Below are 24,355 nucleotides of genomic sequence, written 5' to 3' on the forward strand. Positions count from 1 at the left end.
TGCTTTATTTATTTCTTTTCAGAATTTTGTTGGTAATTTTATGATATTGGCACTTTCATTGTGGTTGGAAAAATTTATGAAACAATTCGCTAAACCTTGACATTTTAAAAACTCTGAATCTTCCTGTTCAAGAATGAGATGCTTTCTTCCCAAGATGTTTCACTGGCATTTTCATTTTGCTTGCTCGTTTTATTTCTGGAAACTTTTGTTGGGCTTTTAAATAGAATCTCTGCTTCCATTGTATTGTATTGTATTTTCCTTCCTCCTCTCTTTTCTTTCTCCCTTCCTTCCTTCCTTCCTTCCTTCCTTCCTTCCTTCCTTCCTTCCTCCCTCCCTCCTTCCCTTCCCTTCCCTCCCTCCCTCTCTCTCTCTCTCTCTCTCTCTCTCTCTCTCTCTCTCTCTCTCTCTCTCTCCCTTTTCTTTCTGTTTATTCATTTAAGACAGAGCATCAAGTAGCCCTTGAATTCACTATATAGCCAGCCATGACCTTGAGCTTCTGACCTTCTGCCTCCACCTCCCAAGTGCTGAGACTCTAGTGTGCATTCTACATCCCATTTATGAATTCTTTGTTTCATTCGACATTGCATTTCCTAACTAGTCATATTCATTTGCATATATAGACATAAAGGTTCTAGGGTTCCATGTGGTACGTGTGTTCAGTCCCATTAAAGAGCCCTTGTTACGTCTAAGTAGTTCTCAGTAGATGTCCTGCAGTCTTCCAGATAGGCACAGGCATCATCTTCCAGTGACGACACTTCCGGTTTTCTGACTCCTTTACTTTTTTCTCTTGTATAATTTAATTTGGTGGAAATACCCTCCGTGGCGACCACTGAGTCTGGGAAGCTTCCTCTAATAGTTCGCCATTGAGCATGCTTCAGCCTTTGAATTGGGGTATTTATTCACTGATTCCTGTTTTTGAGACTTTTATCATAAAGAAATGTAGAACTTTAGAAGATGACTCTGCAGCATCTGTGGAGATAATCAAACTGCTTTTCTCATTTCTCCTACACTTAAGACTGTTAACAGGGTTTTAGCCGTGGAAGATACCTGCATTTCTAGTTACTTGATCATGTGTCTAGTTGTTTTAATGTGCTACTGTTATCTGTGTGTGTGTGTGTGTGTGTGTGTGTGTGTGTGTGTGTGTATGTGTGTGTGTGTGTGTGTGTGTGTGTGTGTGTGTGTGTGTGTGCCATGCATGCATGTGAAGGTCAGAGAACAAGTCTTGGGAATTGGTTCTGTTGAGCTGCATACATATTTCTGGGTAGTTCATCTGTCTCTACATCCCATCTCACAGTAGGAATGCTGTGGCTATAGAGTGTACCACTGCATCCCATCTCACAGTAGGAATGCTGTGGCTATAGAGTGTACCACTGCATCCCATCTCACAGTAGGAATGCTGTGGCTATAGAGTGTACCACTGCATCCCATCTCACAGTAGGAATGCTGTGGCTATAGATGGGTACCACTGCATCCCATCTCACAGTAGGAATGCTGTGGCTATAGATGGGTACCACTGCATCCCATCTCACAGTAGGAATGCTGTGGCTATAGATGTGAACCACTGCATCTCACTTGTTTACATGTGTTCCAAGATTGAACTCAGGTGCTCAGGATTGTACAACAGGTGCTTATACCCACTGAGCTCTCTTGCCAGTCCTGAACCACCCCTTTGTGAATCCCTATAGTGCTTCCACAGTTCTAGATCAGAACACCTTTTACTCTGTCATTTTGTACATGATAGTGTGAGTTAGTGTCAAGAAATAACAAAATTCCTACAATAATAAAACTGTGCATGAGAGTATATAAATATGAAAAAGAAATTAAACCATTAATTGCAATAATTGGTATAGCAAATGGCACATGCTTGTAATTTCCAATTTATTAGTTGTAGTATTTTGTTGTCTCTTGCTTACTCGCTGTCATATTCATGAAATCATAGATGTTTGAGATAGAAAATATAATTAATTCATTAGTACCTTTTATCTGAGTATCTGCCTTCTTTTAACTACTGTAGAATATACTTGTCACCAACATGGGCGTCTGAATGGTAGAAAAGTCAGTCTCTCTTTTGGACTGAAATGAGTTTATTTCAGCTAAATTCCAGGCAAACACAACTGGGGTGGTGTCTTAAATCAGTCCAGGAACATTAAAGCATTAAGTTGGAACAAGATCCCAAACATTGGAACCAGGATCATCCATAGCACTTCCTGGGTCACACACCCTGAGAGACAGACAGCCCTGCTGCTGCTGCTGCTCTGGAAACTCTCCTGAAAACTGCAGATCGAAGGTTCTCTCTCAGTTAGTTATGTTATGTGCTTCGCTGCTTTGAAGGCTTCTATTCATTAAGCTAGTTCCAGGCACGGGAAGTGGCTCATTCATAAACTGTTGACCTTGTGAGCACCAGGACTTGAATTTGATCTCCAGAACTCATAATCCCAATGCTTTAGAGGCAGAAATGGGCAGATGTCTGGGGCTCCCTGGCTAGCCAGCCTAGCCTACCTCTGGTGAATTCTAGGCCAGTGAAAGACCCTGTCTCAAAAACCAAACCAACCAAACAAAAAACCCTTGAAGTTGTCCTCTGGCCTCTACAGACATGTGCATGTGCTACTTAGACAATCATGTATGCACATACATGCATGTATACCATCTTCTGAATTCTCCTGAAAGTTATAGATGTCATACTTTTTAGAGAATTGAGACCTAACTTACAGGCCACTCTGTATTGTCTGTGGTTTGCTCTTTTTCTATAATACAAATTTCATCAAGACCTAATTTTACTTTCCTTTGCCCTTTCCCTGAGGCTTATTCCTTGTCTACAAATATAAGTTAATTTCATATCATGATAAAAATTAAGCTGGTTAAGTAATCTCCTGAGGAATTTGTTTACATGGCACCCTGCTTTAATTTTCTATGATATTACTTCCTCCCTTTAGCTAAGTGAAATGGTTTTCAATGAAACCTTGAAGCTGGGTGGTGTGCCTTGATGGCAGAGTGAGGATTTGGTGTGTGTGTGTGTGTGTGTGTGTGTGTGTGTGTGTGTGTGTGTGTGTGATCCTGGGTTTGATCACTAGTACTCAAAGTCAACTCTATCTTTTGCTGCACGTTTATTTCCTTGAAATGACATGTTCTTTAAAATTCCCTGTGGAAATACAGCTGATACTTGGAATGAAAGCCAAGACTTGTAGCTAAAGAACATTCTAAATCTAAAACTGTATAGATAGAGGCCTTCTAGGACATTGCTTTTCAAAATGGTCCCTGACCCATCCTCTTGGAATTTCTTCAGGACACTTATTTCTTAATGTGCATGTTCCCAGGCCTCACAAAAACCTAGCTGAACAATACCATAGAGTCCAGACTCGTGAATATGACATGTAAACAATGTCCTCAGTTGATTCTCATGGATCTGGAGCACTGATGATACTTGGATAAGCCCATTTTTATCCCTAGATTGTTGCTCAGATTAATAAACTGAAACACAGAGGTAAATCTGTGGCTGTCCTCTGCTTGTCTTTAGGACCTTTGGCTGGAGTCCTGTGCTCCCCACAGTGGACACAGGAAACCAATATAGATAAGAGAATAATTCTGATTCGCTTGTCTGCATCTTGCCTTAGTTGGCATGGTTTAATAAAAAGCACACATCAGAGGTAGAAAAGACTATAGAATAACCCAGCAGTAATTCCCAAGCAGAGGTAGACCAGTTGTCTACCTCTGCACCCTGCTTGTAATTACATGAGACATTTTTGTTTGGTTGTCATAGTAACTAAAGGTTATTATTAGTACTAGGGGAATGGGGTGGCCAACATCTCTTGATACAAATGACAGTCTACAGCAATGAATTGTCCTGTCTTACTGTCTCAGCTTCTAACACGGTCTTGGTAAAGAACACTAATGGCAGACCAGGTGAAAAAATGGAAATCCAGAAATATTGCTCACCTTTCTTTTATAGCATTATCTTGCTTTCTGTGTTCTGTGTGTGTGTGTGTGTGTGCATGTGTAAGGGGAGAATAAGAGGAGGAGGAGGGAGGGTGTTATCTATTTCACAAACATTCTTTAAATATTGATATGTGTCTTAGGTAAAATTCTATTGTTGTGAAGAGACACCATGACAAAGCAACTCTTATTAAAAAAAATTTACTTGGGTGCTTACTTACAATTTTAGAGGTTAGTCCGTGATCATCATGGCTGGAAGCAGACAGGCATGGTGCTGGAGCAGTAGTTGAGAACTTTACATTCTGATCTGCAGGCAGCAAGCAGAGAGAGAGGGAGAGAAAGAGAGAGAGAGATGGGGGGAGAGGAAGAGGGAGAGGGAGAGGGAGAGGGAGAGGGAGAGGGAGAGGGAGAGGGAGAGGGAGAGGGAGAGGGAGAGGGAGAGGAGAGAGAGAGAGAGAGAGAGAGAGAGAGAGAGAGAGAGAGAGAGAGAGAGAGAATGGGCCTGGAGTGGGCCTTTTGAAAACTCAAAATCTTCTCCCAGTGGCACACCTACCCCAACAAGGCCACACCTCCTAGTCCTTCCCAAACAGTTCCACTAACTGGAGACCAAGCAGCCAAACATATGAGGCTATGGGGGCCATTCTCATTCAAACTACCTAATATGAAAACAATTTCATTAAAGAATAACATTTTTAGTCTGATTGGCGTATTCAATTCAATGCAAAAAAAAAAAAAAATTAGTGCTTTCCATAGTTACTTTGGCCTCCTAGGGGCTATGAAGATGAATAAGGCAAAGTTTCTACCTTTGCAAAGCTCAAGATAACAGATAACAGACCAGCTCCTAAGATGTAAGTCTGAGTGAATATAAAGAGATCAAATGGTGGTGGTGGGTGGGGTAGAATGCTTCATGGAGGAGACAGCTACTGAACTATGCTTTTGCAAGTAAAAAGCAAGGGAAGAAAAGCAGTTGAAACAGTTTTAAAAGGCATAAAACTAAGAAGGAAATAACTGAAGATGTAGGTGAATTAGAATGTGTGGTGAATTAGAAAAGCTAACGGCAGACAAACCAGCTGAAAGGTCATTATCTGGAACTAGAGACATGGCTCAGCAGTTAAGAGCACTCGATGCTCTTACAGAAGATCCGGGTTTCGTTCCCAGCACCCGCAAGGCAGCTCACAACCAGTTTCAGGGAACCCAGTACCCTCTCCTGGCCTCCCCACGCACCAGGTATGCGCGTGGTACACTCACACACGGGAATAAAATGTCGTGATAGAGCCAGGAGAAGAGATGGCTGCATAGAATCCCAGCATTGGGGTGGATGAGCAGAAAAATCATGATTTCAAAGTCAATTTTGGCTACAAAGTGAGTTGGAGTCCAGCCTGGGTTATATATCAAGACTCACTCAGAAAATCAAAATAAGTATCAACAAAAGAAAGAAAGGAAGGAAGGGAAGAGAAGAGAGGACACTGGAGGGCTGGAGAGGTGGCTCAGCCATTAAAGTCTAGGCTCACAACCAAAAATATAAGAGAAGACACTATTGGGGTGGCCCAAAGCACATGGTGGGAGATGTCAAGCATTTGGGAGGTGTCAGGCATTAGGCGGGTGTGCTGGTCTAGGTGGTAGTCATGGGGCGTTTGCCTCTTCAGAATGAAGTAAGACATACATTTGCTTTCTGTGTGTGTCTGTGTTTTATTTGGGAATAAAAGGTCTCCTTTTTTTTTTTTTTTAATCTTACTGTTTCTGAGGCCATTGCAGCGATTCCAGGGGAGAGGAAGGGGTGGTCCAGGCCCGAATAAGCAAACCTGGGGCCTACCGGAGACACGATGGTGTGTGGATCGCGAGAAGACTGAGAGCAGTTCCCCTGTGGTTGTAAAACCCCTCCCGTGTGATGAGAGGTCCAGGTTAGGGACAGGAAAATGTCACGCTGGGCGATTTGGGGATCAAAATCAAGAGGTAGGAACCTGCCTGAGAGTTGAAATGTTAAAAAAAAAGATGGCCCAGGCAGAGTCTTGGGAAATATCTGTTCTGCGGCAGTTAGGGGGTCTAGTAGGGGTGCTGAAAGTGGTGGTGGGCGGGGCGGAGCAGGAGAGAGGACTCAGGGTGAAGTGTTCCATTTGAGGAACGCCAAGCCAGGGAGGGAGTCTAAGGCGAGGGTCGTCTGCCGGCCTGCAGGTGCAGAGGGGGACGTCAGGGGAGAAGCAGTCTCTGTGGTCATTGTGGGTAAGGTGATGTCACAAGTGCTAAAACAGTGAGGGGCTGTCCCCACGAGAATGTGGGAGACAAAAAAGAAAGGTGGATCGTGTGCAGAGAGGAAGCCGCCTCGAGGGAAGCCGGAAGCCTGTACACCGCGAGCCAGTTCGGCCAAGGAAGAGGAGATAAGTGACTATACAGAAGAGAGGGGGGACCTTTGGTGGGACAATGACCTCACTCAGAGCTTCTCAAAGCATGTTCCCCAGATCATCTGCGTCTCCAGGAAACACGTCAGAAATGCAGTTATAGGCCCTACCCAAAGAAACACAAGCAGAAACTCCGGGCTTGGAGCCTCGCGAACTATTTTAACAAGCGGAAGATTCTTATATCTGGTCAAGTGGAAAGCCATGGATGTAGAGGGAAGGAGAGCGATTAGTGTCCGGGACACAGGAAGGGAGACACGACTTTCTTTTAGACAGTAGGGAGGGAGAAGCAGATGAAAAAGAGGGGAAAGATGGGTTTATCTGTCAGGCTTTCAGCAAGCCTGTCTGCTGAGGAGGAACATCTGGGATATCCTGGGAAGTCCAGGCATCGATGCCACCCCACCTTCCCCACCCTTGTCTCTTGGCATGTCTAATGGGTCCTTCCTCCTCTCTCTCTGTCCAAGTCCTATCTGCAGGATCCCATGCAATCCTCCCCTCGGGTCACTGCCCCTTACACACCCAAGGACCTGGGGTTAGACACAGTTTAAATCCTTCTACCCAGCTTCTTCAAGTGTCTTATCTTCCAAATGGACTCTGTGTTCTGTGGAGCAGTTATAATTTTGTTGTTCTAAAATGGTTCCTTGTTCTGCTCCTCTTCTCGGCATTCGGGTAGGCTCCACTAACGTTCTAGAATGATTTACACGTTCTAGAATGATTTACACGGTCTAGATTCAGATGGTATCTGTCCTTTTCCCTAAGTCTCTAAAAGACATTATTATAGACCCTTTACCTCGTGGTGGTTTAACGTCTATAAAGAAGGGGAGGGGCTGGAGGGAGGGACCAGTGGCAAATAGGGAGTTGTTGAGGAAATAGCAGTGATTCAGTAGTTTAGGTGACCGTGTAAATGAGCCCTCTGTATGAGCAAACTCTGACAACAGAGACGTAGAGAGGTGAGGTGAACGAAACTGTTGGAAGGCTCTGCAGATTCCTTCATGAAGTTTCGTAAATTACTAGGGACCAGCCTTAATAATCTTCTTCCCAGGGGGCCCAGAAGAGAAGCTACAAATGGCATGAATTATTTTCGGGAAAAGAATCTAAGTACACTGAGCTCTTTAGTCCGTCTACTTTATTCCTCTGGGATAAAATCCTGTCTACACAGCTTCAGTTCTGTTCTCGTGCCTAGCTCCTTTCTTGCCTGATTTGTCTCTACCTTTATCCGCTGTCCCCTCTAAGTTCTAACTTAATTCTCTCATCTTAGATCATCTGCCCCATCTTGGTCTTTCTCCTCTCGTTCTTCCTCATCTGGCTCTTCCTCATCTTCCATCTCATTCTTCTAGTTCTCCATCTAGTTCTCCAGTCAAAATCTTCTCCAGTCAAAATCCTCCCTAAGTCTCTGAGGTTTACAGTTATGTACCCAGGCAATAGCAGTGCTCTAGCTAAAGCAAGGTCAGCAGGCTTGAATTCTTACAGGGTCATAAAGGCAGACAAGAGTTTTCCTCAGGCTGTGACCCTCAGACTTTCTTTCACAACCCAAAAGGGGAGTGGTAAAGGAGGAGGTCAACTCAGAGCCAAAATCGGTTAATATGTCAGAAAAAGGGAATTTATGTGCTCACGCTACATTCCTAGAGGTGGTTAGGTAAATGTTAGGAGTCTATAATGTTAATATAAATACCACTATGGCTGTATAAGAAAGGATGGTCTGAGCTTAATTTGCCTTAACTCAGGAGATCGTTTGGCCTTGGACGCTTGATAGGTATTTCAGATAAAATACACTGTTATGAGTTCTTGGAAGCATACATAGCATATAAGGGAATCATTGCAGGAATTAGCTAATATATATACAAAAGCTAAACTCTCACCAAGATTTCTTAAGCCATGGCTTGACCTTCGGGAAAGTCCTCGACCTTTCCGAGGAGTAGCTTTTGTGACAGGAGCTGAATTCCATTACATTTTCCTGCGGCTCACAGCAGCGAAGAGAAAGCTGCTGCCTTGCCTGCTGCTGGGAGGGAGCTCAGGGGTCACTGCACTAGCAGACACTGTCAAGAAGTGTGTGAGACGCTCAGCAGTTAAGAGCACTGAGCACTGGCTCTTCTTCCAGAGGACCCGGCTTCAATTCCCAGCACCCACATCAGACAGCACAACCATCTGTAACTAGCTCCGGGGGATCTGACGCCTCTGGTCTCCACAGGCACCAGCACTTACATACACACACACACACATACACACACACACACACACACACACACACACACACACACACACACACACACCTATACATAATTAAAGATATTTTTTAGAAAAAGAATTGTGTTAGAACACTACTTTTGCAAATATACAAGGTACTGTTTTTTTTTTGTTGTTTTTTATTTTTTTTATTTTGGGACAAGGTCTTGTGTGTAGCCCAGGCTAGCCTCAACTTACTCTGTAGCCCAGGCTGGCATCAGACTTGCAGCAGTCCTCCTGGTTCTGCCTCCCTAATAATGGGATGAAATGTACCTGCCACCACACCTCACAAGAACTGCCCTGTTTTTTAGCGTCGAAAATGTCAGGCCGTTGCTCACTCACTCACTACAAAGGCAAACAAACAAACAATATGTTAACCATGGAAACAAGAAAAGGGATGCTTTGCATGCCTGCAAGATTCTCCCGTGGCCATGCCATGCTAAGTAGGGTGAGCCCGGTCCACAGGGAGTTTATCCCAAGCAAGAAGGACTTTCTGTGGAATTCTTTTCATTGTGAGTTTTGCCTCACAGGGTAGGAATCTTTCTAGAAGCTGACTACGTTTTGTGTTTCAACCTTAAACTCAAAACCAGCATGAAAAGAGACAGCACATTGGTGCAAGAGTAAGGGAAGGAAAATTAATATTTTTGAGCACCCACAACTGTAAGTTTTTCATAAATGATGCTTTCATGTGTGCTAGTAATCTATCATCTCATTACGTGCTTTTGCTGGGAGGCTGTGTTGTTTTGCTTTGAGTCTACGGATTGAACTCAGAGCCTCCTCCTAAACATTAGGCAAGTTCTCTACCATTCAGCTACATCCCAGCCCTCATTCAGAGCTTAGTGGATCCTACGGTGTATAAACTACCATGTCAGTTTCACAGATGAAGGCAGTGATGCTCAGAGCATCCCCGGCCTCACTGGCGTGTAGGAGGATGCTGGTGTTTGCATTCACAGCTCTCTAACTACAAAACCCACACACTCTTTCTGCTCTCTTATCCTAGCGAGACCTACCAGGCTACCACGCCCGTAGCTTTTGCAATTTTTCTCAAGTGCGGGAAGTTCCGGGAAGGTGGGTTTTCAAATATGTATCCGTAAGACTGTAACAAAAATTCAGATGAACATAAGATTTTGACATTGTGATACAGGAAAACAGAGACAACAATAATTTCACTTTAGGTTCCAGAGAATCACCCGAAGGATGTGGCTGTTACTCAGATGCTTGGTCCAAGCCATCTTACAAATGCTTTCGGCCGTAAAACCAATGGTCAGGCACCTGGCTACCCCTTCCATGAACACCAGTCACCGCCTCTGCCAATCCTCCTTTCCTCTTCCCTCCTCATTTGAACCCCATTATGTGGGACTTACGTATCCTTCATCCTTTGAGGGACCCCCTGGTCTGTTACCGGTGTGAGACTGTTACAGGTAAAGTCTCTGAGACTGTCCTGTGTTCAAGCTTGAATACAAGCTTTCTCTGGAGGACATACCTGTCAGAGAAACAAATAAACCGTACAGCGGCATCCGTTTGATATTTTAAGGGATGTGCAAGCTATTTGCGAAAGTGCTGGCTGTTTTGCATTTCCATGGCCAGTGCTGGAGGGCTTGCGTTCCTTCGGAATCCTGTCCAGCTCGCCATGTGATTGATCTTTTGAAGTACAACCATCCTAAGAGTAAAACAGAATTCATGGGGTCTTACTTTTAATTTCATGTCTTTGTCTTCATTGAAGTGTCTGTTCAAAGGCTTTGCTGTGTTTTTATATATATATATATATAAACCACGTTGCTTATTTTCTTATTATTGACAAATTCTGAGAGCCCTTACTGTGTTCTGGATATAAACTCTTTATCAGACATGATTCACAAACATTTTCTCTAGGCCTGCAGCTTGCCTTTTCATTCTCCTTACACTGTGTTTCAGAGAGCAGAAGTTTTTAATTTTAATTTTAATCCAATTTACCAATTTGTTCTTCGATGGGTCATGTATCTTGTGTGTCTCTAAGGAAGCCTTGTTTAATGCAAGGTTACAAAGATTTTTCTCCCATATTTCCATTGACAAGCTTTATAATGATAGGTTTTACGTTTGGACTTATGATCTATTTTCAGTTAATTTCTGCATGTGGTGCAAGATATAGATTTAAATTATTTTTTTTGAAAATATGAATAACCAATTGTCAAAACACATTTTATTCTTTTCCCATTTGAATTGCCTCCGTTTATTTAGGTCTCATTTAATTTCTTTCATCTTTTGTCAGAATTACTTCTCTTTTATATGTTTAAGCTATTATGAAATTTTATGCTATTATAAATGGTATGGAATTGGAAATTCCAATTTCCAGTTATGTGTTGCTTGTATAAAGAAATACAATTGATTCTTGTATTGATCTCGTATCCCACAGCCGACTACACCCATACTCGCACTTTGTTGACTCTCCCACAGTGTATTCCATATAGATTATCGCGCTATCTACTAAGAAGTACAATTTGACTTCTTCCTCCCTTCTAGAAGCCTTTTCATTTCCTGTCTTCCTGGGCTGGCTACACCCTTCAGTGCTTTAGGGGAAGGTGAGAGGAATGTCCCCTTTCTTGCTTCTGAAGTTAAGGAGAAGGAATGCAGCCGGTCACCATTAAGTGTGATGTTAGCTGTAGATATCTCACGGATCATGCTTTTCAGGTTGAAGAAGGTATTTATTTCTTTACACATGGAGCCATTTTGCTGGCCTGTGAGGAAATCATTTCTAGTCTTATATTGCTGAGTTTTTGATTTTGTTTTTTAATGAGAAACAAATGTCAGACTATATATATTGAATGCACTATTTGAGATGGTCATGTGTTTTTCCTTTTTAGTTTGTTAGCACCATGCATTGTATTTATCAATTTTTAAAAAGCAAAACAACTTTCTTACATCCTCGTGATAAACATCACTAAATGTGAATTTCTGTATGCGTGTTTAGATTGTACATGATGGGCAGCTGTGTAGTATACATATAGAAATATATACACAGAAATATGTGTTGCCTTTATCTCCAGAATCTGGAGTGATACCACTTCCAGCATCCACGACATCAGTGATATGTGTATTCCCTCTTTCTGCTCCTCTGATCAGTCTGACCAGAGGGTTATCAGTTTTATTGATCTTTCAAAGAACCTGTTTGGTTTCATTGATTTTTTTCCCTATTATTTTTGTTTCTGTTTTATTCATTTCTCTTCTAATCTTTATTTGTTCCTTTCTTTGATTATGTTGAGTTTAATTTATTCTTTTTTTAATCTTATTTGCCTAGAAACTGAATTCACTAATTAGAGAAATTTCTTTTCTAATGTAGATATTTATTGCTCTCAATTGCCTTCTAAGTACTCTGTGACATCGTGTAAATTTTCATATGTTGTGTTTTCAGTTTTATTCAGTTCAAAATGTTTGTCAATTTCTGCTTTGGTTTCTTATTTGGGCTCTGGGCTATTTATAAAGCTAGTATTTATTTTCTCAGTATTTGAGATTTTGTAGCATATTGATTTCTAATTTCTCATTGGTAGCCACTTTAATTCCATAGTAAGCAAGGGTCATATTTTTGTATGGCCTTGATCCTGCTAAATTTATTGAGACTTATATTATGATTCATAATAGATCTATTTGAAAAGAATATGAATTCTATATTAATGGAGTGTTCTATAAATATCAATTAAGTTATATGATTGATTGCGTTTAAAGCTGTCTGCCTCTACCTTTGTTAATTTTCCATCTCCTGTCCAACTAGAGAGAAGGATGTTAGACTCTGACTGTGACTGGGTTTTGTCTCTTTCCTTCAGTGCTATGCAGTGTTACCCAGAGCATAAACTTGAGGTACACTACGCCAGCCTCCTTAACTGGCCCTTCAGTGTGATGAAACCACCTCCTTCAACCCTAGTAATAGTTTTACTCCAAAACCTCTGTCTGAGGTTAAAATATCTAGCCTGTCTTTTGACTAGCATTCACGTGTCTTTTTCAGGATTTGCACCTGCACCTCCTTTGTGGTTTTATGTATAAAATGCTTTTGATGTAAGCCACATATACGTGGACCTAGATTTGTTTGTTTCTTATCTTTTTGGGGGGTACTGGAGCTTGATCCACGACCCAATGCTCTGCAACTCTATCCCCCAGCCCCTTGTCATTTTGATTTTTAAGATAGGACCTTTCTAGGCTTGTCATTTTGATTTTTTTTATTTTCTAGGTTGCCCAGGCTAGCCTCAGACTTGTGATCTTTCTGCCTCAGCCTCCTGAGTAGGATTACAGCCATGCACTACCATGCCTGGCAGATTTATATTTAGTCTGATACTTCACTTTCTAATCGAAGTGTCCAGGTCATTTTCATCTAATACAGTTACTGATAAGGTTAGGTTTGAACTTGTGATCTTGCTTTTTGCTGTGTGTCTCAGCTACTCTTGGTTCCTTTTCATCTTTTTCTGCCTCCTATTGGATTAGTGTGTTCTGTACTTCTGTTATTTATTACTCTTATTCTTGCTTTAGATTTTATAGTATAGATTCTAGGGGAGAGGGTACTCACCCCTGAAGACGTATGTGGAGGCCAGCAGTCGACGACAGCATACTACCCTCCATTATCCCCAGCCTTCTCCTTTTTCCTGCCTTTTAGGAACTCAAATATGAGATCACTTAAATTTGTCTCCCAGTTTACTTACATTGCATTAAAAAAAAAAACTTTTTCTCTATTTTTTTTTATTTTGGATAGATTTTAAAATTTTCACAGTTATTTATTTATTTAGTGTGTGCTCATGTGCACACTTGCCTACTCAGAGGTTAAACAACAACTTGGGGAAGTTGGTCGTCTCCTACCATGTGGGTTCTGGAACCAAACTCAGACTGTCAGGGTTGGCAGCAGGCGCCTTTTCTGCCAGGTCATCTTGTCTGCTGCATTTGAGGTAGTTTTTACTGCTGTGTCTTCAAATTCTCGAATCTTTTCCTCTGAAATTTCTAATCTCCTATTAATTGAGTCTAGTTCAGTTTTCCTCAGATATTGTATTTTCAGCTTATAAAAATTTAGGTTTTTTTTTTTTAAATCTACGTCTCAAAACCACATTTGAAATACATTAAGCGCTATTATGGTACAGATATCAGTTCCCTTCTTGAAAGTCTGACATCTGTGTCAGTTTTAGATTGAATTCCAATGTTCTTCGTCTCTCTGGCAGTCTTTGATAATATAGTGAGCATTTTGATTTTTAATTTGTTGGGATCTGAGTGTTTTTCTGTTCCTGAAAATACTTTTGCATTTTGCTCTGGGGTACAGTTGTGTTAGGTTGTAATCATTCCTTATTTTAGGATCTGGCTCTTAAAATTTGCCTCATCCAGCAGTTCAGTAGTTTCTCTAGGGCTAAATATTTCCCACTTCTGAGCCAAGATCATTCTGAGTTTTTTTTTTTTTTTTGGGGGGGGGGGGCACCTGCTAAGAGCAGACACCACTCCTGCCCTGTGAGCAGTGGCCCTGTCCTGTGACCTCTGGTCCAGCCCCCCAACATTCTCATATGGTTCTTTCCCAACCTCAAATAGTTCACACACACACACACACACACACACACACACACACACACACACACACACACAGAGTTAGCTCCTTGCTGAGTGATCTATGAGAGCCATCTTTGTGAGACATGAGTTCTCTCTGCCCAGCTGTCTTCTTTATGGTCCTCTGTTCTGGCCACCGTGGTTTCTCCAGTCCCTGGGTCCCATCTGCTTAGCTCCAAAACTATTGGCTCCTCTCTCTCCAGGCTGCAACCTGGGATCTCCCCCAAGGCATCACAATGGGGTAACTGTGGGGCTTACTTGATTTGCTCATCCTCTTTCAAGGACTAATGACTCTCAGTGAGCAGGGGTGGATCTCAGTGAGCAGGGGTGGATCTCAGTGAGCAGGGGTGGATCTCAGTGAGCAGGGGTGGATCTCAGTGAGCAGGGGTGGATCTCAGGGAGGAGGGGTGGATCTCAGTGAGCAGGGGTGGATCTCAGTGAGGAGGGGTGGATCTCAGTGAGGAGGGGTGGATCTCAGTGAGCAGGGGTGAATCTCAGTGAGCAGGGGTGGATCTCAGTGAGCAAGGGTGGATCTCAGTGAGCAGGGGTGGATCTCAGTGAGCAGGGGTGGATCTCAGTGAGCAGGGGTGGATCTCAGTGAGCAGGGGTGGATCTCAGTGAGCAGGGGTGGATCTCAGTGAGGAGGGGTGGATCTCAGTGAGCAGGGGTGGATCTCAGTGAGCAGGGGTGGATCTCAGTGAGGAGGGTGGATCTCAGTGAGCAGGGGTGGATCTCAGTGAGGAGGGGTGGATCTCAGTGAGCAAGGGTGGATCTCAGTGAGCAGGGGTGGATCTCAGTGAGCAGGGGTGGATCTCAGTGAGCAGGGGTGGATCTCAGTGAGGAGGGGTGGATCTCAGTGAGCAGGGGTGGATCTCTGTAAGAAGGTTCTGGCTTGGGAGATAGGAGTGAGTTCACGGGCTGAAGACATCATAGGGAGTTCATTATGTGCTGTGGTGAAAGATCAGGGACATTCTTGTCTGACCGGCAATCTTGAGGGTAAAGTAAAAAGCAGGTCACCAGCGGAGACTAAAAATGAAGGAGAAAGTGCTAGAATGCTGAGAAAGAACAAAGGTATAAAGTGACAATGCCTGAGAGAACGGAAGAGCACATGGACACAAGTCCCTACACCACTGAGTCCCTTGGAGTTCCTGGCCGTGAATTTAAAGCAGAAGCAGCCACACTCAGGTCCCTGGTCAGTGAGCTGGGTTCAGCAGCTGTGAGGAGGACAGAGACAAGAGAGTGGAGGATGTGCCCAAGGGACCGACTGGGCAAGAGAGGAAGGTAAGCATTAGAGAAGGGGACGGTGTCCTGGGGACAGGATCAGGAGACAGTAGACAGAGGGACTGAGGAGTGGGGTTAATATTCTGATCCCGCCCCTTGGCGCCAGGCCATGTCCTGACGTGAAAGTCTCTATAAGGAAAAGCTCCGCCCCTCTCTCTCTCCTCTCCCTCCACTCCCACGAGGTGTGCACCCCTCGACCCCCCCTCTCTCTTTCTCTCCCCCCTCTCTTCTTTCCTATCTTCTCTTCATCCTATTAAAATAAACCATTTTTTGCGCGGATGCAGTGTCTGGGTTGTGAATGTCTACCCGCCACCCCGCTGCCATGCCTGAATGGAGTGGGTCGCCAGTCCCCTGCTGCTGCATCTGCCCAGCATGCCAGCATGTTTCCCTGTGTGCACAGTAGATAATTCATAACAGTAGATGGGTCAGAAAAACTTCTAGAAATAAGCTGGGAAAGAGAAGAAGGGCTGGTCTGAGAGAGAATGAGGGTTTATTGATAAAGACAAGGTCTAGAGCAGGGCTACTCAGTGAACAGTGCAAGGATAGGAACCTGGTTGTAAATTGCATATGCAACAGGCTGTGTTTAAGAATTGATCCGGGCAGTGGTGGTGCACGCCTTTAATCCCAGCACCTGGGAAGCAGAGGCAGGCAAATCTCTGTGAGTTCGAGGCCAGCCTGGTCTACAGAGCGAGTTCCAGGGCAGCCAGGGCCACACGGAGAAGGGGGGCAGGGGAGACACAGGACTTAAAAGTAAACATTTAGAAATATGAGTGAAACAGTCCATGGACTTGGACTTGGAATGCCTTTGAGTTTTGGGTATGAGGACTGAACCCAGGTCCTATGCATGGCAAGGACTCTACCATGGAGATAACATCTGAAGTCCCATCTCTCCCCTGTAAACTTGACACAGTCTTATGAACTTGCCCAGACTTGACTTGAACTTGTGATCCTCCTGCCTCACCCTCCAGGTAGCTGGGATCAAGGCTCTCATCCCCGTTTCCTGCAGTGGACTGCCTGGTTTTTGTTTCTTTGTCTTTATCTCATTTACCTACTAACTTGTACTGACTTTTACAAAATCATGGGTCTGCAGCAAACTGGACACAAACATTAAAAAATCTGGTTCTTCTCCCATAGCGGAAGCACAGTGTGTGTGTGTGTGTGTGTGTGTGTGTGTGTGTGTGTGTGTGTCTGTGTGTGTGTGTGTGTGTCTGTGTGTGTATGCATACTTGTGTGGAGTGTGTGTGGCTGTGTATGGTAGTCTCTGCATGGAGAAAAAGAGCATTGGCAGAGAAGAATTGGAAGGACCATATCCTTAAATGATGAAGTTATCTGTCTTTCCATGAGAGAAGGCCAGCTAAGCAGATCTATGGGAGGCCATTCTCAATACGTGCTTTGCAGACAGTACAACTTCAGGTACTCTTTGAGGGTTCAGGGAAGTGGCCATCTGAGGGTTCAGGGAAGTGGTCATCTGAGGGTTCAGAGAAGTGGCCATCTGAGAGTCCAGGGAAGTGGCCATTCTCCTCCCCATTTTACAGAAAACAGATTCAGAGTGGTTGAGTAATTGTGTAGACGCACACAGCCGCTAAAGGTCAGGACCAAGGTTGGAGCCTGCGTGTGTCTCTTGCATCAAAGCTGAATTCTAACTACACCACCATACTCTCTACTCATGGTTACAGTTAGAGGGTCAGCCTGGGCTAAATTTCTTGAAACCCAAGGAAAGTGCCTCTTGGAAATGTTTTGTGGGCTGTGTGGCCATAGAGGGTGTTTGAGTCTCTTTAGAGACCCAACTCGTCACAGCAGCTCTGTTGATCCACAGCCCTTTGCTGTTAGACCTGATCCCTCCAGTTAGCCTTTGTTCAACCAGGAGTCTGAAGCGCCCCAGGAATCCAATATCCAATATCACCGCGGGGTTCCCGCCATTTGTCTTCTTGTGCCTTAGCAGTCACATATGAATTAGAAGCATCTGATAGTCATTGGCAAAAGGGGAAATTGCAAATGATTTTAATGCTTTCTGTCAAAACGTGTATGACTATGTGACGTTTATGGTCTGTGAAGGCCTATTAGAGTTCTATACTTTTTGCTTGTTTGTTGCAGCTGTTTTGGGTTTTGTTTTTTGTTTTTGGAAACAGAGCCTTGCTATATAGCCCAGGTTAGCTTCAAACTCACAATCCTCCTCCCTCTGCCTACTAAATGCTGGGATTACATGCACACTACTGTGTTAAACCATCTTGTTTATATATAAACTTATAAACTCTTGAGAACTCTCCAGTTTCTGATATTGGCTGAGAAGGCTTTTACCCTCCTCCATGTCCAAGTCCAGGAAAAGCTGGTGTTGCCAGGTACCAAAAACAATGTGAGCCTTTTTATTTTTAGGGACTTGCTGGGCTCCTTTGTCACTTGGCTCTCCTGTGGGCCTAGGAAGTAGAATAATATGAGCTAAAGCTTGTCCCCATGTCGCTCGCTTGAGGCATCCTTTTCCTCAAAAGCCTTCCCTGGTGTGTCTGGATGGCTCTCCAGGCAGCCTCTGTGATGGCAAGGCTAATGCATAGACAGGTCCGGACACACAGTATACAGTAGATGCTCAATAAGTGTGAATTAAAAAAAAATGAGTGGCCAACTGGCCTTCGGCCTCCTTGGTGATGAGGTGATATGTATAGTCGTCTCTTCCTTAAGAATGTCACTACCATTTATGTCTATCAAAGTGTATGAGAAGGATATTTGGACCCACCAGGGTTAAGGCTCATTTTTGCACTCAAACATGACTTTGTCTTTGGAAATACAGAAGAAATGCAAACCCCACCCAAATAAGCAAATACAATTGGCGAGGTAAGGTATGACCCCTCAGTCCATCTCAAAGGAATCAAAGTAAGAAATAGCCGCAGGATTTTACTTTAAAAAAAATAGTACTGCAAATAACACTTTTGGTGTGTGTGTGGGAAAACATCCTTAAAAATATTGATTATAATAAACCGTTAATCATCACAGCTATCATCTGAGGGGAATATAGAGCCCCTGGTTGGCTTCATAAGTGTTGCTCAAGTTTTCCAATGCCTGCTATTAACCGTTGTTATTAGTGTGAGGTTTAACACCCGCGCCTCCTTTGGGGCGCCTGTGGGTAGAGAAAGTGTGCTTAGCAGCCTGAGAACTTCCACAAAGAAGTGACCTGTTCTTTCCTTCCATCTTGCCACATTGTTTGTTTTGTCAATAACAAATGTGTCTGGCATGGCAGGCAAGAGGGGTCTACAGAAAATTTCACGTGACTTCTTTTTCTAAATTCATATTTCTCTATAAGTTCATATTCCAGTTGGATGGAGAATGTTTTGATTTCAGTTTTTTCCTCGTTGTTGGGAAGGGTCAGGAATCATATTCTAACGACTGAGGTAAGGGTCTACTTTGTCTACAAAAACCTATAAAACCTAGCAAAAACTCAACTCTCCTGTTTCAGTAGAGAATTCGTCCTCTTCTACAATTAAAGACAAAAAAAATACAGAAGACAGTTACATCCTAGGTATTTTTTTATTATATCTTTTGAAATAATTTGTATATACCTTTTATATAATTCCATGTGCCACAAAAAATAATGTTAATAGCGCAAAATCAAAAGTTAAAAAAAAAAGCCCTAAGTATAATTTTTAAAATCTTTTTCTCCTCAAGCGTTTTACGATGGGATAATGAGACAGATGTCTCTCAACTGGAAGGACATTTTGACATTGTTATGTGCGCTGACTGGTAAGTACATAAAAATCATAAAACTCCTGTTAGGGGGAAAAAAATAGCTTCTCTGGAGTAATTGGGCTGCGCGGCTTTGCTGATGGCTAAGGAAAGTCAACAAATGAAGCACAAAGCCACCTTAACCTCAACAAATTAATATTCATCTCCATGTGACAGTTAGGAGGTAGTCTTCTATCACACAGTAACTTCTACCACATTATTTCCCAAAGATTGATTTTCAGAAGCATTTCCATTTTCTGGAATTGCCTCTGTTTCATGCTTGACGTATCAGTAAATGGACGACTTAGGCAAATTGCAAATAATTATGGCTCGGAGAGGAACAGTCTGGAGAAAAAGGAGTTTATCAACACAAACAGCTCAATTAGCTTCCTTCTTGGGAGAGATCTGATATAAGGGATATACATGTGTACACACATACAGACTCTTTGGTAAATAAACATATCTGTGAAATATCTTGTGGGAAATAGCCTTTCTTAAAGTGTATTTGATATCTGATGTTTTCGGAGCTGATTCTTAGTTATACAGAACACCAAGATTACACAATCACATTTTATTCTTATGCAAATAACATCCAAATTTGTCAGGTGTCTAATCTTTTTAAATAAATTTACCCTAGACACTCTGTCTTCCACCTTAGCCCAATCTGCTTATTTGTTAATGGGAGCCTGAACCCAGGTTGCAGGATACATATGCATAGACCTTCGTAATTATTTCAGCTGATTTTGTGCCTTTCTTCATTCAGCCTGGGTAGTTATTTCTGCGTATGGAAAACATGGGTGGGCCATAAGCAATGTTCTCCCTGTTCAGGGTAAGGTCTTACTTGGAGTTTCCGCATGATCATGATTCCGTTAGATTTGAAAACAGTGAATTCAGATTCGGACTTGCTGTTACACTGATGAGCCCAATCCTAAAACCCAGAATCCTGAGTGGATCTCAGCCAGAGGAAGGCAGACACATTTTTCAGGAAGTGACTTTATCACTATTTAAACACAAGTTCTAGTGTCCAGCTTTCCCACTAAGTCAGTGAGATTAGGGTTTGTTTTGTTGGTTTTTTTTTTTTTTTTTTTTTTTTTGAGACAGAGTTTCTATGTGTGTGTAGCCCTGGCTGTCCTGGAACTTTCTCTGTAGACCAGGTTAGCCTCGAACTCAGAGAGATCCGCTTGCCTCTGCCTCCAGAGTGCTGGGATCAAAGGCGTGCACCACCACCCTTAAATGACTTTTTAATTCCCTCTCCTCTTTCTCCTATTACTATTCTTTTCTTGTTTTACTTAAATATTTAAACAGTAAATATTTTGTCCTGCTTTTAGCTAAGAATTCCCAGTTTTCCAGGGCCATTTTGGTCTCCTTGCACTAACTGCTACACCCCTTTTTCCAAATCCGGGAGAAGCCTAGATTTCCGGCTGACCAGTGACAACATGCCTCCATGCTGCGCTCCCCCATCGAATCAAAAAGGAGCTCAAACCAAGCCACGTGGTTGACCAAGTAATTTAGTAAATGCCTTTCCTCACCGAACATGAGAAAGGATCCTCCAGGTTTCATTTTACAGATGAAGATAATTCGGGCAGGATTAGATAAGATTAAGCAGGAGAGATTAGGCAGCAAGACTGACAGGAACAGTGTCTTCTTGAAGGTTCAGATGAGGGTCACACCGGATGCACTCTGATGATGTGGGAGAGGCAGGAATGGCCAAGAGATTTACAGTTAAATTGTCCTTCGCACAAATATCAGCACGGCCTAGCTTTGCCATGCCTGTGTCTCGGACACTCACACCGTGTCATCCTATTTGTACCAGAGAAACTAGCAGAGGAAATAAGAGTTAAGCTCTTTCTGAATAATGTTCTCAGTTAGGTTAAAAATAGCTGCACAACGTGTTTGAAAAATAGTCTTTTTGTCCCCTCCTAGCCGACAACAGAGTCTTAGAGAATTGATAAACACGGTGCATATTCAGCTTAAGGCTTTCATTACAGATACATAACACAATGCAATCTTATACACACACATCTGGTGGCTATGTAAGAATTATTTATGGATTCAAATGAACTAAATACCCGAGGCTTCATTTTATAAATGGCTTTTCTATGCATGAATCGATGGTTAAGGTTTTTTTCCCCCTGGTGTTATAAGTGCCCGAATGTCAGCCTGTCTGTAATTTCCCATTTGTAAATGTAAAACATTAAGCTACTCTTTACGGTGATGCTGATATTATTTCCAAAAGAAATGCTTTGGTAATGGTCTCTCTTCATATTCACGGAGATGGCTAAGCGGCTTAGAAACTTTGAAAGTACGGTGATGTGTAATATCCACGCTGATGTACATCTGGTGGTCAAGTGTGGGGTTCCACGCAGCCCTCACAGCCAGTTGGCTGGGTGTCGCTCCTTGGGAGTTACTGCATGGATGCTGCTTCTATGGGGCAGGCAGACCATGCTGAATTATCTAGGGTGCTACAGAGCAGTGAAAGCAGGCTGCCTGTAGATGCCGCCTCCATGATGAAACCCGAAATAGTCAATGCGAGCAAGAGGGGCCACGTTTAAAGAGCTCACGTTCAATCCCCCGCCACTCTTTGTCGTTGTCAGTGAGTGAGCTCTGGAGCGGGCCCTGTGCGGCACAAGTTGAAGTCTGGGTATTAGGTACATGAATTTAAATTCTTACAGAAGCATTTCCCGCAAGGGCGGCCTTGTCTGATTCGTTGACTGGCTAACCCCGTAGTACTTCTTGATCCCATTTGCATGAAAACAAGCTCCATTTGCTCACCTAGCCCAAACCCGCATTGTGGTTCCAGTAAAAATGCACACGATTATGGCAAGTGGTGATATGTTTATGTTCTTAAATCATTCATGTATTCCTATATTTATGTTCAAATGTTCATAAACCTGTGTGGGTAGTGTGTGTGTGTGTGTGTGTGTGTGTGTGTGTGTGTGTGTGTGTGTGTGTATGGTGTGTGTGTGTGGAGGGGGGGGATGACTCATTTCCCACAAGAGACAGTCCATCCCTTACTCCAGATCCAAATTTAGTCACTCAACTAGATGATAAAATAAAGAGCAAACTGTGAAAGCTAGTCATTATTTCGCCATTCAGCATTTTTGACAATGGAAAATCGTTTCATGGTTCAATAGTTCCTAAAGAACTTGTAAAATGTCAACTTTGAAATAAACAGAAAGAAACATGGAGGTACAGTCACACCTATAAAAAAGTGGAGGGCTGTTGACAAACATCAAAATATTAGAATATTTAACCACAGGGATAGGGAGGAAAAAACCTGCCTATTAAGTGCTTCCATTGATTTACTCAGTATTGAGTTTAATAGAAGCATTCCTTTCTGCAGGAATGCCGTATGGCCCGTCCCCGCCGCGTTATGAAGAGCAAGCCTTGCTAATTCTTTCCCGCCTTTGCGGACTCTGGTTCAATCACACTCATAATCTGAGAGTCTGGAAGTAAGGTTTTCTTTTCTCCCATCCAACGAATGCTTCCATTTATCTTACCATTTGATGGCTCTCCAGTTTATTGTAGTTCCGCAAATACAGAAATGACTTGGTGCATTTTAATCTCACAAGGCTTAGAAAGCATGTCTGAAAGGCCATCCGCTGCCTGACCCGTGGAACGGGATGCCTAGGACAGTCAGTACATCTATGAGTCTGAAGCTGAGGGCTTGGGAGAGGAGCAGGGGCTAGTACATGGACCGCTTCCCTCCCTGCACAGGCCACTTGCCTGCTCCTTCAGCAGCTTCACACTGATTGCATACTCTATAGGTTGTTCCTTTCCCATTTCTTTTACGCTTTCTTCTAAATGATGAAAAAAAAAAAAACTGTTTGGCTTTTAAGTTGTTTTTATGAAAAAGTTTTTTTTCCCCCTCCCTCAAAATGGAAATGCCATAGGCTTTGAAAGGTCCCTTGTCTTCCAGCTACGGTGATGATGGCCAGCCTAATCACATCTCACAGTCCCTGGCCCCTGAAAAGGCCTTTAGCTCCAGTGTAATCAGCCCTTTCACTCCACCTGGGAGGACTCAGCCTCTGTGAAAATCCCCAAAGAGCCCAGAATCTCACAACTTGAAGGGGCAAAGCCAAGTGAGGGTCGAACATCACAGGGCGCTGCCTCCAACACAGGTTCGGGAATGCAGACAGAGACCGTCCCTCTGTTGAAAGTGAAATCTAAAACAGCGAATCCCACCAGGAAGACTGCCCAGGGGTTTTTCCGTTCTGTGCCTATTGACAAGAAAGAGCCATCTCCTGATGCTCTGGAGGAATGAATGACTTCCTCCAGGAGAAGAATGACAGGCGCTCCTAGCTAGCTCTGCAGACAAGCAGATTCTTAAAGAGGTCACGAGGATTCAACACCTTTCCTTTGTCAGAAAATCTGATTCGGATCAGTGGAACAAAGCAATTGTTGCTGCCGTGGGCAATGACCTGGAGTTGTACGCGTGTGGGAGAGTGTGTGTTTTAATGGCCAAACTGGACTGTCAAGGTATTTTGATCCCTAACTAAAGGGAGAGTTGAAAGGTATCTCCATCCCAATCACTGACCCACTCAGCCTTTTTAAATAGATCCACTTAAGCTACTGCTGTTCTCCGAGCCATTAGGACTTATTTAAGGGGTGAATTTTCAGGAGATTACATATCACTCCCACTAAAGCACATTGAAATTGCTCATACGACGTACCCTACAAAGCGTTATGAATTCTGCATCGAAGCTAAGTAGAAAAGTGAGCTTGCTTGGAATAAAGATCTTTTTAGAGGACGACAAGAATTACTTTTGGGAAATTTGATTTGGAACGATGGGGTAGGTGCCATTACCTTGGAAATGACTGTGTTTGGAATGTGTTCCAGGTGTTAAGCTGCACTTTGCAGTTTACGGTGATGTTAACCTCTTTGTCGCCATTACCCACGCACAGGGGAAAGAGCGTTCTGTGAGGGCATGCTGGAGGCCCAGCAACAATGTGCTTGCTCTCCGTCTCTTTCTAAGAGCTGCTGAGGCTCTTAGAAAATGCTGAAATAAACCGAGAAGAGTCCTTTGCTTAGCTTCTACGGATCCAGCCAGCCAGAGGTCTCTTGTAGGCTCACATGACCACCACAGTCAATATATCAACAATATCAAACTGCAAATACTATCTAACATCCCTAAAGAATGAGATGGAGTGTCCTGAAAAACACGATTTGTAAAAGACGTCGTTCCAACCTGGTGTGTTCCTCATCAATCTTTAATGATTTTGAATCACTGCTTAACTTGACTGAGTGGGACATCTTTGTAGCATTTAAATTA

At 43.1% G+C, this 24,355-nt stretch overlaps 1 protein-coding gene across 4 annotated transcripts in view; it reads left to right on the forward strand.

Annotated features, from left to right (window-relative positions):
- Camkmt (calmodulin-lysine N-methyltransferase) overlaps positions 1 to 24,355 on the forward strand; it is a 371,202-nt gene that overhangs the window by 326,926 nt on the left and 19,921 nt on the right. For 3 of the 4 annotated variants that reach the window (XM_006986501.4, XM_016005050.3, XM_076558920.1), the window contains one exon: positions 19,026 to 19,100. The exons of the other annotated variant lie outside the window; for it this stretch is intronic. In XM_006986501.4, coding sequence (XP_006986563.1) covers positions 19,026 to 19,100 — 75 coding nt within the window. The remainder of the gene's footprint in view (positions 1 to 19,025; positions 19,101 to 24,355) is intronic. 4 annotated transcript variants of the gene reach the window in all.

The sequence above is a fragment of the Peromyscus maniculatus genome, chromosome 22 (genome assembly GCF_049852395.1).
Source record: "Peromyscus maniculatus bairdii isolate BWxNUB_F1_BW_parent chromosome 22, HU_Pman_BW_mat_3.1, whole genome shotgun sequence".
In the NCBI taxonomy this organism is placed as follows: Eukaryota; Metazoa; Chordata; class Mammalia; order Rodentia; family Cricetidae; genus Peromyscus; species Peromyscus maniculatus.